Source organism: Chaetodon auriga, chromosome 5, assembly GCF_051107435.1.
Source record: "Chaetodon auriga isolate fChaAug3 chromosome 5, fChaAug3.hap1, whole genome shotgun sequence".
In the NCBI taxonomy this organism is placed as follows: domain Eukaryota; kingdom Metazoa; phylum Chordata; class Actinopteri; order Chaetodontiformes; family Chaetodontidae; genus Chaetodon; species Chaetodon auriga.
In genome coordinates, this window is record NC_135078.1 from 8827270 (window position 1) to 8842560 (window position 15291).

General features: G+C 40.8%; 1 protein-coding gene across 1 annotated transcript; it reads right to left on the reverse strand.

The window, feature by feature from the left end:
* Nucleotides 1-1140: 1140 nt before the first annotated feature.
* On the reverse strand, nucleotides 1141-5015 carry cfap157 (cilia and flagella associated protein 157). Its single transcript, XM_076730494.1, has 7 exons — nucleotides 4893-5015; nucleotides 3881-4149; nucleotides 3341-3485; nucleotides 2932-3178; nucleotides 2018-2118; nucleotides 1626-1776; nucleotides 1141-1296 (listed from the first exon to the last, which is right to left on the reverse strand). Exons 1-7 carry the CDS (start codon nucleotides 4970-4972, stop codon nucleotides 1141-1143), a joined length of 1149 nt encoding a protein of 382 aa, XP_076586609.1. The 5' UTR covers nucleotides 4973-5015.
* Between the last annotated feature and the right edge of the window lie 10276 nt (nucleotides 5016-15291).

Sequence of the window (15291 nt, forward strand, 5' to 3'; positions counted from 1 at the left end):
TTTATTCTGTGATTCACTGCGCTCTTTATACCGAGTTTACAGACGGACAAAGATAGCAATACTGTTAATCAGTGCTTTAAAATAAAAAAAGATATTCAACAACATTTTTTTGCAACCAATTAATCATGTATGTTATTTATGTGAGAATTTGCCACTTTCCTCTGATTTATTCACTGTAATTGGGTTACACTGGGACTTGTGATGGGTATTTTTCTAACATTTTATAAACTACTAATCACTTCACTGAAAACCGCTAGTCAACAGAATAATCCTCATGGTTATGAAAATTGCTTTGCAGCCTGTAAATGTTCAGAACAGTAATTATTTATAAATGTACATAAACATGAGCGGCCAGAACAGAAGCAGGATTAAAGTGACTAAAACCTTGAATTTGAAATGCAGTGGTGGGATGAACAGGCTTTGGGTCTGCAGAGGTGGAGGTTCCTGCCTGTCAGTCAGTCTGCTGTGGATCCAGTACACTGGATGGCTTCAGACAGAGCAGCGGCACATATACGAAGATCAGAGTAATCGTAAAAATAAGAACTTTAATAAAACCAGACCAGACAAGTAATTCTGGCATGTTTTTATGGATTTACCTTTAATTGATAACTTGTGTTTTTGGCCACTTGGTGGCAGCAGAAACATGCTGCGAACACTGAAACGTCTTCATCTAATAAAGTTGATATGGCAAACTAAGCAAACAGTTGCTTATTTATGTATCTAGCATTACGGAGCAACATTAGCACTCATGTCACCAGTTTCTGACCACCTGACTGACACTATACATGTAACATTTACTCACAGTTTAGGTGTTTCTTGTCTCCACCAGCGCTTTACCTTCTTCACTACCTTGTTGCTAACTTTGTGAGCAGGTAGTGTACAGTGCAGAGGTTTTGGCTGAGAACAGCTGCCTGCTGCGGTCAAAAACAATGCTACGAGAGCAGTGTGAGGGATCAACAGTCAAAGTAAAGTTGACTTCTGGAAAAACAAACAACATACTGAAAGACAATATAACATTTTTTAGATCTGAGGGAAACTTAACAGTCTGATGATTATTCTCTTTGATGGTGTCAATACATAACATCTCAAAAGTGCTTCTTTCTAAATACATTTGACATTTATGAAGTAATAGCAGAACATTTAAAGCAGGGGGAGTGAGGTCTGCGGTTTTTGTCCTCGACGGCTATTCTCAGTGGAGACGTTGAGGGTGGAGACTGTCCCCTGGGGGGCGGTGTTCTCCAGGATATCCAGCAGTCTCCCCGTCTTCCACTGAGTGTCAGACCCATTCTCAGAGCCCTGCAGAGTACAGAGAAGAGCAGAGCTTAGGCAATCAGAAATGATCTGGTTGAGACACACCTTAGCGGGCAGGCCCACAGAACCACAACTTTCTTGTCAGTGATTTGTTTTTTGACTTGCTAAATACTCTTACTGAAGGATCTGAATGTTTGTGTGAGCAGCAGAAGGTAAATGAGATGTCTGACTGTCCTGGATTATAACCAGAATCATCTTCCCTCTCTGTAATAACACTCCCACAGATATCATGACAAGGCTTCGGTCCAAGCACTCATGGCTGCAGTGGGAGGTGAAGCAGCTGTCCTGACGCTCGGGTCAGGACAGCCTTTTACCGTGAGAATGTGTCTGAGAATGATGACTGCGTCCTGCATGACGCCCTCCAGCTCCCTGTTCCTGCTCTTCAACCTCTGTAGCTCGACCCTCATCGGACTGATCTCAGCTGCTTTTTGAGCGCACTGCTCGGACACTGAGGCCAGTTCCTGTCTGAAAACACAACAGAAAAAATAACATGTGGTTATTCAGCTGTGTTAGGAGGGTAGATTTATGTTTTTCCACTGACGTTGTTAATGTTTCCTCCCTTCAGGAATGTAGTTGGATTGTTTTTGTTCTTCACAGAATGAAGTGGAGTTAACCAATAATCAGTGTCAAAAAATCTTTTAGGATTAAAGCATTCTTGAATTACTTAATCTTAGGTATGGAGAAAAAAAAGATGTGAAACTTTTACCTGACATTCTTGTCCTCAGCCAGCAGGTGCTTGTTGGTGATGCTACAGTCCTTTAGCTCCACCTCCAGTTGCTGGCACTTCTTCTTCAGCGGCTTCGCCTCCTGAAGAAAGGAAGATGTCGGGTGATGTTTGTGGTTTTAACTGGAAAAAGGAGGACAAGGTAAAGGAGGTTCTACTGCTAACCTTGCGTGTTTGTTAGCAAACTGACAGATGCTTTCTCTGTCCAAACATCAGCGCATTCATTTCTGATGATGTTTTAGATTTCCAATCCAAAGAGCATTTCTTAGCATGTTGGTAGGCTTGTATTGCCTCTGTTTCACATCTTCAACCCAGCAGCACAGCAGATCTGTGGAATCAGCACAGTTTCAAGGTGGACACCCAAGATTAGTGTCACCAATTCAGTATCTGACCAAATGTGAAATACGGTCACAATCTCTCCTTCTGTTCTTGGGTTATGGCCAAAAACGTGCTGTGTGTGGTCACAGTGACCTTTGACCCTCAAAATGTAATAATTTGAGTCCAAGTGAGTGTTTGAGCCAAATTGATGAAATTCCCTCAAGGTGCTTCTAAGATGTCACATTCACAAGAAAGGGAAAGACGGACAACATAAAACGCGATGCCTCTGGCCATGGCTGTCACCTTCCCACTACTCTGACAAGATGGCTGAGTGTGTGGTTAAGCTGATGGGCTGCTAATCCATAGTGCTCTGCATATATTGAATCCCATCCACATCGGAGTGAACTTTTCAACAACCCTGCTTGCTGAACAGCGTTACTGTGACACTGAGGGCAGAGTGTGGCTCAGTAGCAGAGCATTTAGCTGCAGATCAAGAGGCCCCCGGTTCAAACCCAGGTGCCCCCTGAGTTTCAATTCTCTCACTTCTCTGTCAACATTGTTTATAGTTGCTCTCTTACTTTCTCGTGGACGAGGATCTCCTGGGTAATCTTGCTGACATCTTTCTTCAGGCTGTCCCTCTTAACGCAAAGATCCCTCTCTCTGTCTCGCAGGGCATCAATCTCCTTCTGCAGGGCCACGGCATCTTTCAGCAGACACTCATTCCACTTCAAGCGCTTGCTGTGCTCAGCCCGCTCCTTACGGAGAAGTTTGGAGGTCTTCATCTTAACACAGTCCGCTAGTGTCTTCTGTATCCCACCAGGGATCCTGTTGTTGGAGGACAGGCGATGATAAGGATAAGCATTTACTTTTTGCTGACCACCATTTTAATGCAACAGTCAAACCAACATCAAAAAAAGAGATCAGTATGAAACATTTTCTTGCAGATGTAATGTTAACTGTAAGTTTAACTGCAGTCTTAGATTTTACTTTTTCATCTCCAACTCTGCTTCCATCACCAGCCTGTGGATGGCAGCTTCGTGCTCCTTCTCCTGACTGACCAGCTGCTTCTTCATAGACTCCATGTCAGACAGCTGCTGCATCAGCTGCTCCTCCTGCTCCTCACACTTTGCTGCTGAGGGGTGGAGAGGAGAGGAGAGGAGAGGAGAGGAGAGGAGAGGAGAGGAGACAAAAAGAGGAGAGGATGTTTCCCACAGCATACATCACACAAAGTGTTTGAAACCCCTTTCCACCAGTTCTCTTCACCCTCAGTTTAAAAAAAGGTTCATAGACTTGTCCTGTGCTCAGGGACATGATTAAAAATCTGATCAACAAGACTGTGACCATCTGTTTGTAAAGGTGTTTTATCTATTTGTCTGGTTCCATAAATTTAATCAACAGCAACTTCTAGAATTGCCTTTGAAGTGCCGTCACTGCAATCCCAAAACAAACAAATTTAGTCTGTTTAAAGAGGCTGCAAGGTAAAACAACTCTGCACTGCGACCGTTTTACAAGGACACATTGCCTCACCCTGCATCGTGTTGCCAGAGTTAAGTTCATTGACCCGCTCCTGTAGCTCCTGTGTCTCCTGTATCTTCAGCTTCAGGGCCTTTGTGGCCAGTTTCATAGCCTGCTGCTGACTCTCCAGCTGCTCAGCCAGCTCGCCCCCCTCCCTCTCTTTTGCAGCCACACGCTGTTTCAGGTTCTCAGTGATGTCTTTCTTCTCCGCCTCAAGTGCGCTGTACCGGGAGGTGAGGTCCTTGTTCTGTTTCTCCAGCTTATCATAGTTAAGCTGACAACTGCAGGAGGAAGACACATGAGTTTAAGCGTTTTATGCAAGACTCTACAGTGACATTTGGTCCAAATACTGTATTTAAGATAGAATGACAACTGCATTAGCTGTATACTGTACCAGAGAGTTCTTGTCATGCTGCATTTACAGAACCTCAATAATGAGGTGAAATGCAGTGATAACAACAGCTGGAGAAAGCCCAGAAAAGTTCCATTAAAGGTGTTGTTACGTTAAACAAGGCCAGTAAGAGTAAAGGTGAAGGATTTGAGTGTGATCCACCACACACCACACCACTTTCACTGCTGACTAACACAAACACTGAAATAATGTTTGAGAACTAAAAGTCGAGCAGAAACAATCAGTCAACAGACGACTGTTTGTTTGTCTATGAACTCTTTACATGGAGGTCGTAGCTTAGCATTAAAAATCATGATAACCAAATGTTTTCTTATGAAATATTTTTCATTAACACATTGAACACATGCTGGCTGTATAACTGCTTTTAAGCAGTAAGGTTACAAACAGCTTCAGAGGCGCAAAGTGCTGCTAGTGCTAACATGGCTAACATCACTCTGGCTAACTTCAATGGGCCTCGCAAATAAAACGAGTTTGTTAGTTAGCAGAACTGTATTTTTTAAGGTTCTAAAGGCAACAACTAACACACATATCTAACGACATTTATGTGATTTTTTGTTTAAAGCATTTATTTCTTGCCAAATGAGAAGCAGCTCTGCAGTGTGACAGTCTCACCTTTCCAGCTGCTCCTCCAGATATTGCATCTGTATTAACTCTAACGGCTTCTCTCTGTTGTCAGGACCACTTCTGTCCATCTTCTTCCTGGATATTTTGTGGCTTTATGTTGATTATCTCCGCTCTTTGTAATCCTTCTTCCTTTGGTACAAGTTTCAAAGAAAATCCACAGAAAAATATATTTGTTTTGTGAAACTAAGATTCAACGGTTGCTAGGGAATGTTGCCTTCAGGGACTACTCTGAAAGTTCTACACTTTTAAAAATACATTTCTTTATTTATCAAACACTTTGAGGCTTCATATGTCTGTGCCATTGTGTGGTTCAAATGGCATCACTTTCACCCTGAGAAATTCATGAAAATAAGGCACAAAGACTGCAGCGTGAATGTGCTATATTTTTAATATCTGGCCAGTTTATTCTGCTATGCTGCTCTTTACTTTGTGGATAAGAGCAACACGACTATGACAACAATTACAGACAGATACACACATGAAGACATAAGCAAAACACTCATATGAACAAAGACTGCTTGTCAGGTCAACTTCAAAATCTGTAATTGCTCATTTTTTAACAAGGTCTGACCTATAGATGAACAAAGCAGTGAGGTGACTGGTCTAAGCAATGTCTAGTTTCCATTTTCATATGCAGCAACTTTCACTGGTGACTCTAGGGGAACACATTTGCATGCTGGGTATTTTCATTTCCTCTAAAAGGACTCAGGGTGGGTCACTCTGCTCCGAAGCTGGGAGGACTCCAACAGGATCCATCTGTGCTGGGCCTCTGAAACTATGTTTGGACCTGCTGATCTGCAGCTGTGCAGCACCGCCCTCCTGCAGGTCGGGGGAGCCCGCCCCTCCGTCTCCAACCTCGGGGTCCTGCTGGTGCAGCAGTGGAAGTCCAGAGATGTGAAAACCATGGCCTTCATCATTTGCTTCATTTCGCCAGGCAACATCCTGCCACACATCCCCACCTTCATGCTCCTAGCCTTGGTGGTGGACCGGGATGTGCTGCTGGCTGGACTTATATTTCTTCTTCTGTGTCATCCTGTCTGTGTGAAAAGATGTTTTCACTCTTCTCCCAACAGGCTTCAGTCAGAGTTTTTCTCTCCTGCGCCATATGGTTTGTTGATCTGATTGGTTGAAGCAGCCTGATTGATGGATGGTTCATCCCATCACCTGCCAAGTATATTTTTTTAAAGGGTCTGCCCTTTTCAACAGTTGCTTAGGATGACCTCCAGCATCTGATGCATCAGGTTAACCTGATGTTGGCACACAGAATGCTTCCATTATTGATGCAATTAGTTACACCTGACAAGTCAAAATGTCCACATATAAATAGAAGAAAACACATTTTGTGGATAGCACTGATGCTGAAGGGCTGAGCTGCCATTACTCTCACTACTCTGTAATATCAGATGTCCTCATATGAGACAGTATTGGAGTTTTGTGAGTCATCCTCCTGCATTATCACTTCCATAACATGCCAGCATGAGCAAAAAATAAAAAATGGTACAATTCCTCCTGATCACCAGCAGAGGTCAATAAAGGTCTTGAGATCCTTTTCACCCCTAGAAGTTCTCATCAGTTCATGGTTCAGTGTGTAGTGTTTTTTGTTTACAGAGGAGACGGCACATAGGTGGCTGAAAGACAGACGAGTGATGGTTATAGAGTGGACTCTGTCAGAAAGCCTCTCACCTCAAACTGGAACGCAAAAGAAAGAGGAAGATGTCAGCGGGGCCAATTAATCAGACTGACTGACTGACTGAACATTTTTCCACAAATTTTCAACAATAGCATCATATTAAGAAACTACAGGAAAGCTGAGGTCTGTTTTGGGACACTTATACAACTTTTCTGAGTCAAAATATTACAGCAGAAAATCATAAAGTGCTACCTTAGGAGATTTAGAAAGAAATACCAGCACAAGGTCACTAAATATTCACATCTGACCCCTACAGAGATATTTTAACAAACATATAGTAAATATAAACATAGAGTAAATAATGATAACAATCAGTTCAAGCAAGTTAATATTGTCCTGGCAACTGAAGATGGTGGAATAAGTACTGTATTTATGAACAATTTTGACGAACTTGTACTTTGAGTATTCTCACTTTATACTACTTTACACTTGTACTCTAATACATCTCAGAGGCAAATACTGGACTTGTTACTCCACCATATTCACTTGACAGCTGTAGTCACGTGACACATATAGTTACCACTTACTTTTTACATAAAAACATGAGATATGCTTGTTTGATGCATTGCAGTAGTATACTAGTAATTTACCTAGAAGTACACAAAGTATTTGCCATTGATGCCACATTGACAAAATACAACATTAAAATGCTCTTATATCAAACTGATGGTTCTCTCTTTGACTCAGACGTTTCTCGTTGATGTCAGCACTTAGTATGTTTCATGATGTTTTTTTCTAAACTACTACTACTACTTTGTAACACTATTGCAGAAACAGGTTTGCACAGATAGACAGACAGATTGCATGAGAGCTGTCTGCAGTGGTTACGCTCCAGCGTTATGGTGGTTTTTATTCAAAGAGCAGCCACATGATGGCTGTCTTGGCTTTTGGGTGTACTTGCACTTGTGCAATGTTTAATCTGTTGTTTAATCTACTGGAAGAAGGCTTACCAATTGTAGGAACCACCTAGCTGTATAAAATCAACTCAATTTGTGTGTACAATTTAACTCAAAACCCCTTTTATAAGCCAAAGTCAAAAAGAAAACAAGACATAATCTCTACAAACCAACTTCTGAGTGTCTGCAGTGAGTATGTACCAAAAAGTTCCTCTGTAAGAGCATCTTTAAAGTTACCAAGAGGGAGTATCTCTAAAAAATACCTAAAACTAACCGTCTGGTTCATGGAGTTTGCTGGTAGCATTGCACACTATGGTACAGAAGAAAAAGGTTCAAGAAGAAGTGTGAAACGGTGAAGGGGCTGATGAACTTATGTCACTTTTGCTGGTTTCTCCTATGTGTATGTGATTGGGCTGAATTAGCTCTCAAGTGAAGCATGAGAATTCATTGTGGAGCTGGGAAATAGCACATTGACAAGACAAGTTCATGAACATGTTGGCAGATAAATCCGAAAACCATGACTCAAATCGTGATCCATCTCTGTGACAACTAAGCAAAATCTAATTGCCGATGAAAACCGCATGATATGACTGAAAGCTCCAGAAAAGCTAGCAAGCAGACCTTGAGTTGGGATTGTGTTGTCTCAAATTGTTGGTTTCCTCACTGCACGTTCTGCAAGGAAACCTGTTAAGTGTTAAAATACTCTGCTTGTATTGTAATTGCTTTGATAACACCAGTGGAGACAGACTTACCAGCGAGTACAATAAGGCCAGTATAACACAGCAAATCTCTTTAGAAAAGTCACTTTTGATGAAATTGTGTGAGATTTCTGCACCAGCTGCAGGATTTTATCTTCGTGCCACAGTTAAGGCTTGCTTATTGTCCCTGAAGGAAAACTGCTTTGAAATCCAAAATATTTCAACCGTGTTAGCAATCAGAACTCTTAAACACCCTCAACATCAAACTTCATTTTATCACAGAAACTGCAGCAAATTGATGTTTGTTGACGTAAACTCAAGGATTATTTGACCACAGAGGATGCTGAGGCATAAAAAAAAAAGAGATTAGCAGCAGCACACATTGCCAGCTCTGTTTTGATCTCCCTTCTTTCCGCCTTCACCCCTTTGGCCCTTTTGTTGTGGCGAGGCCTGCAGGGGTCAGCTGAGGTCACGCCAACAGGAGAGAACGAGGGTTAATGCCTTCAAACCCACTAATAACCCCCACTGCATGCCCCTCAACCCCTCCTGAGCCATTTTTCTTGGCTCTAGAGGGTCCAGACAGAGGAGGCAGGCAGCTGGAGGCTGGTCGCTTCCATCCACGCGTCTGGTTTGCATTAAATGGACACATGTGGTCTTTGTTTTGAGAAGTGCAGCTGACACGAACCCATGACCAGCCGTATGAAAAATGGATTTCTCAGGCAGCGGATTTAGACTAAACCTTGTTCAGGGTCAGTGTTTCACTTTAAACAGGAGGTATCGTAATGACAGGAAGCGCAGGGTTTGATGTAAACCCTTCGTTAAGAATGATGGGCAGAGTATCAGAGCAGTCAATCTGAGAGGGACTTTGTACGCTAGTCAGTCACCAGATATGAATCTATTGCCACGATCACATATGTTCAATGTTTCAGCTCAAACTTATATATCACATGTCAGAGTTTTACAGCTGGATGTTGCCATAAAAAGCAGCCTTATTTTTCTGTCTGCGACTGATATTTATGATCCAGGCTCTCACACAATGGCTCAGTGTTTGGCTCAGGGACACATGGTGGTTGATGGACACATTTGCTGTGACACCAATCAAACCTGTGACCTTTTTAATGACCAGACAATCTATTCAACCACGAGACCACCCTGCAACAACAAACAGCCACTGGATACTTACTAGTTTTGTAAACAATAACCAGTAATATATCTATTCTATTCTTTTTTGTCAACAAATTCCATGAAAAGGTCTTTCAAACATCAAATCACTTTTCAAACATCAAATCACTTTTCACTTTTCACTTTTCATTTCACTTTCATCATTGGTTTTTCAAGATTTCCGTCTCCAGGGTACAATGGACCAATGGGCTTTAGGCTTCAAACAAGTAGAGTAGGGAAGTCTGAACATATTAAGAGTCGTACTCATTGTTGGTTTTGGATTTGTTGACAGGGAGAAAAATACAGAATAAAACAGCATTAAAAGTCATTTTGGAACCTTTTTGAGTTCCCTCTTGTCTTCATAGGTGGCATCTGCATAATTGCAGGTATCACAGCTCATTTTCCTCCTTCAGAAGAATTAATGTTCTGCCATTAATTCTTCTAAAATACAGGAAACGCTTTCCAAAAAGCAAGATAACACCTTAGAGTAACACTGAGGGAAACTGCTTTATGGAGCCAAATTGAACCTTTTCTTATCAGCGGTGCATTGTGTTAGACTGTGCCTCCTGCTTCAATCAACTGAAACCAGTGGGAAGATTTGTCTCACTCACTGAGCTTCACACAGCATGAATACTAAATTTACAGGCATACACACAGTTACTATGGTGAGATAAAGTCACTGCTTTACAAATGACAAATAATGTCCAACATCAAAACCAACAAGTCCCAAGTCCCGAGTCAAAGTCCAATATTTTGTCATTTGGATCCTGAACAAGTTATTATTTGCCAAACGCATCTTTCTCTTCTGTTCGCATGCACATTGATTTAAAGAATGTTATCAGGAAAATAACAGAGTTGACTTGCGGCACACTTTTTAATAATAAAATTTTCAGCAAAAGTCACCAAAGTCGACAAATTTACCAGGCAACAATTTGGGAAATATATTTTCTTGCCAAGCATTAGATGAGGAAATTGATTCAACTGAGACAGAGTCAACAAACAAAATATAATGTTTTAATTAGGGAGCTTTAGAGGTTGTGGTAGAAAGAGCCAGGCTAGCTGCTTAGCTGTTTCCAGTCTTTATGTTATGCTAAGCTAGTTATTAATAGTTTATAGGAACGATACAGAGAGGACAAATTTAGTGTCTTGCTCAGGCCACGCACTTGCACTTAACCAGCAGCTTGGCCGTATGATGCAACCACAACACGTCAGCAGTTGACCAGAAATGTGAAACTAGTTTGAGAATGGCATCTTTCTCATGACCATTTACTCACTGCTGGCTTGTAAGTACCATTAACAATCTGTAGAACACATTTTCTCAAGTTAAAGAATGCAAATGTCAGAGACAACTCTACTGTGTAAGACTGAATTTCATGGAAAAAATCGGACAGTTAGCTGCAAATGACACTTAATACACATCTCAAAATCACGTTAAAACATTACAAAATGATTAATTCTTCATTTCCATTAGCTCCTTAACCAAGCTAAAGATAGAAAAATGAGTTGTGCAGTACAGTTCTGCAGAGAGAGGACAAAAGTTAGCATCTCACTCAAGCCGGGGCCTTTTTTCTGAGCCGAGCCTTTGGCTCCCGTCTCCCTGGTGGATCCACAGTAGCACCATAGCACCATGTACCAGACTGAAAGTGCATTATCTCACCATAAGACTAAAGAATGTTAGAGCAGTTCAATTATTAACCAGAAATAGGGGGGTTGTCTGTTTCAGTAAAAACTAAACATAAAGCATTTCCAGCTTAGTACACTGGCAAATGGAGTACTTGGGGATTCTTCTCCAACCTGTAGCCTACGTTCTTGTCACGACCAAGTCTTTAACTTCATGAATTAACTTTCAAATTTATTGTGATGCGTGAGCAAAGGTGTTTACATGGGTTGGTTGCTGCGAGGGTTAACCAAGTCAAGTCCTTGGCGTGAACAAACCCCAACACACACATGCAAACACCAGCTCAGCATTAGCTCACTGGAATGCCATGCTTTGCACTTTTGTTGTGTGCCTTTTTTTATGGTTTTTGTATTTTCACCGAGCTCCATTATGGTCATCTGCGCATGTGATAAACAGCCCAAACATTCCATTCATATCAGACCAACAGCTGCTGCATCAGGACCAGATGGAAACCACAAGATCTTTTCATCTGAAAACATCTTCAGCTTGATTTGACCTGGACAAAGAGCTGGGAAAACAAGGACTGGGTGTAGGCCTAGACCTGACTTGCAGGTGTCAGATTGGGATACGTATTATGCAGATAATGGATATGTATGTTATGCTTTAAAATTAAAATAAAATGTGTACATGAATATTGAATGGTTAATGGATACATGAAGGGTTTGGCCCTGAAACACTAAGCAATACCTAGTAAGAATACATCATGTTAAAAAAATTTCCAGTATGATAAGTGTGGGTTTTGGGGTTTTTTTGCTGGTGGAATATGATTTGTTTGTGTTTCTGCTTACCTAATGTTTGAATTCATCTCATATTACCATGTTAACAGAGCCTGTAAAGTTGTTTTTGTTTTTTTGTTTTTGTTTTTTTAAATACAAAGCCTCATACCTTTGACTTTTTTTCATGGAACCAGATATTTTTGTAATGCAGTCGTTAATCATGTAGACCGACGATTGAAGCAGGAGAGTTTTAAACCAATCCAAACTGAAGAACATTATCTATGGGGAAAATGAACGGGACCTTTGGAACCAGGGTTGAGTGTGCAGTTTTCCATTTTCTCTTCTTCAAAGTGCAGTGAGCTCAATGTTTATTACGTTAGCACAACATGCTAAGAGATAAATGTGGTCATACATTGACACACCCTGTGATGAATTAGCCTGAAAGTGGAAAGGCAGAAAACTTAACCAGAAGGTGATGCTGTATAGATACAGACGTCATCAAACTTCTTCAGAATCATCTAAGGCAATCAAGAAAATCTGCACCAAAATTAGTATGACTGTTGTTGAGATAGCCTTTCTTGCTGTGGAGCCATAAACCAGCCGATGTGGCCATCCCTAAACTACAAGTAACTCCATAACTTCAAAACGGGGGCTAAAAACGTGGCTGTAGTATCTGTGAGACATCCATTGTTTATGAAGAGACGTGTTGCATCCTAATCTTTGGGTTTCTGGACATAAACTATTGAGACCACAATGCGTTGTGAAACAAAAAACATTAATTTGGCATTTCTACAGAGTACCTGAGGACTATCCAGATCACTGTAATAAAACTGGCACTTTCTTGGAGCCAGAATCTTATAGCTGTTGGAGAAACTGCATCTAAAAGTATTAACATTTTTTAATACTGACACATTGATACTGCTGTTTGAGCATTTCCAGTACTGCTCCTGTAGTCTCTGATATCCTTTCACTCATTACCTCAGGACACAGCACTGAATCTGTTCAAAAACTTATTGTGAAAGGGTTTCCCAGGTATGTCTCCTTCTTTTTTTTTTTTGCTTTAATTTACATCATTCCACCTTGATCAGCATGTTATGTGAAACTTCATGTAGTTTCCAGCATGTCCCTGCAGCAGTGCAACTTTCACAGATTCCTGTATTTATTGGACTTGGCAGTGAGTTGGATCCTGATTTTGAGGCAAATTTCTTTTCTAATTGAGAGCTGCTTTCTTGTGTTGGATCACTGCCATCTCTTGTAAAAAGCACTGAGGAGGAAAACGTATTGAGATCATCTGTGGGAAACATGAGATAACTTGTTTATTTAATTCACATGATGACAATGGCCAGTTTGGTGCAGGTTACTTTAGAGTGACAAGAGCGAGAGTCTGCTAATTTGAGACAATAAAAAGTGTGTGGAAAGTTCGGAGTCAAAATGCAGACCTGGAGATCAAAAACATCCTCCTCTCAAAAACAATAAAAATATACAGAGGGTGATCTGAACCCAGTAGATCTGAGCTTAAGTAACAAAAAACCTTTCTCAGATGGCTGCCTGAAGAAATGATCTCACTGGTTGAGTTCACTCTAAATGGGTGGAGACAATTAGACTTTTTTTAAAGTGTGAGTGAACAACAAAAACAAAACAATGACAAAACATAAAGGATAAATTCTTTACTGTCATGAAAGACCATTGCAATTACTTAAAGCCCAGTTTTAGCATTGTTGCTGGCTATTACTTGTTCTGGGGCCACAAAGATAACCCGGAAATAAATAGATTATTACTGTCACATAATTGGTGATTGTGTTGTTTATTGTGTCCTCCCGTATCACCCAACACCCAACATAAATATCTTAAATAGGAGGGTCAAGGCTAAAATCTGACCAATCCAAAGTAAGCTTTAACACTAATTGGCCTTTGTACATAACACATCTGCATCCAGCAACATTAATTATAGCCCCCTGTCTATAAATTAGTAGTGTCACATTCTAATAAAGCTTTTCCCTTTTCTCTTTCATTACACTTATAACAGGCCTGACGTTGTGTGGAGCTTGCAATTCCTTGTCAGGCAATCAGAGTTTATTAGAGCCCTTTTTTATGTCCAAATAGTCTTCAGAAACCTGACAGCCATTACACAGGAAGGCTCTGCTAAATTCTTTGCTGCTATTAGTGGTTGTAATTATAGAAATGATCTCAAACTGACTCACAGAGAGTTTTCGCTGCACAAAGGGATGGAGGTGGGTCAGAGAGCTCCAGTGGGTCCAACTGTGGAGGTTGTGCATTTGATGTTACAGCTGCAAAAGTAAATCAACAGATTCTGTCCCTCAGTTTTATCCTTTTGTTCTTTACGCACAAACTTGTTCCATTCTCATAAAAACTACACTTCACACACACTTTTATGTCAGTTATTATCACCATCATTGTTCTTTACTTCATCCATATCTGAGGGAATAGTTTGACATTTTCTTTTTCTGTTAGATGAGAAGACTGATCAGTCTCAAGCCTGTGCGTTAAGTACTGGGATATAATGAAGCTGTGGTTAGCCAGTCGTAGCACACTCGAAACTGGTCACCCCCCTAAAACCACAAATTGTCATTTTTACATTTCTCTTTGTGTAAGGATGAAACAAACAAGATACAACGTGTTAATCAGTGAGCTTTACGTATTGGTGGATGTGTTTTTGGGCCAGGCTTGCTGTTTCTCCCTGCTTCCAGCATTGATGCTGAACTGAGCTAATCTTCTGAGTCTGGCTCTGCACTGAAAGGGGAACACCACTGATTTCACACATCAAAGCCAGTTTACAAGTGTTGGGGAGAATGACTGCATGTGTGAAAAAGTTGTATAAAACCTCCAGAGGAGGCTGAGTGAAGTCTGATGAATGTCCTCAAGTGATGTCACTTGAGTCAGCGCCGGTTGGTGCTGAAGACTACAAGTTTGGAAATGAAAAACTGTGGGGGTGTGGAGATGTTTAGTCATTACTTAAGAGATTAATGAAATGTAAAAATGTAAAACATTACAAATAAAAATTTTAACTACATTTTTAATGTGTTGGCAGATTTTTTGGAGGGAGGCAGGGACTTGGAGTCACGACCTCAGTATTTCAAAAATCATGGTTTTATCTATCCATGATATGTACTGTGTCTATATCATGAAACTTCATGGAAAATAAACAAAATAAGTTTGTTAATTCACAGGTCTGCACTGGGATTGGTGCTCTCAACATTAACTAAATTTGTTTCTCATGAAAAGGATTTAAATAGAGCTGTAGCATGTTGGTCAGGACATTTGTGTCCTTGTAATACTCATACCATAATCCTATAATGTTCCACAGTCGAGTACGCCTGCCAGTGCACGCTGTGTCATGGCGTCAAATATGGGATATTGTGTGTGTATATAATGTTTTCCTCCTAAAAATTAACACTGGGTTTTTGGTCATGGTCAAATGAGAAGCCACAGGTGGGAGGAAAGCGCAAAGCTATCATCATGTGTTTGGAGTTGATGGGCACATGGCAGAGAAAGGGTTAAGAGTCACATGGTAGCGGGTGGTATTATCA

Coding starts and splice junctions, on each gene's coding strand:
- cfap157 (XM_076730494.1), bottom strand. CDS start 4,972: ATGGACAGAAGTGGTCCTGACAACAGAGAGAAGCCGTTAGAGTTAATA. Junction 4,150..4,892: donor CTGGAGGAGCAGCTGGAAAG/GTGAGACTGTCA, acceptor TTCCTCCTGCAG/TTGTCAGCTTAACTATGATA. Junction 2,119..2,931: donor AGATCCTCGTCCACGAGAAA/GTAAGAGAGCAA, acceptor TCCTTTCTTCAG/GAGGCGAAGCCGCTGAAGAA.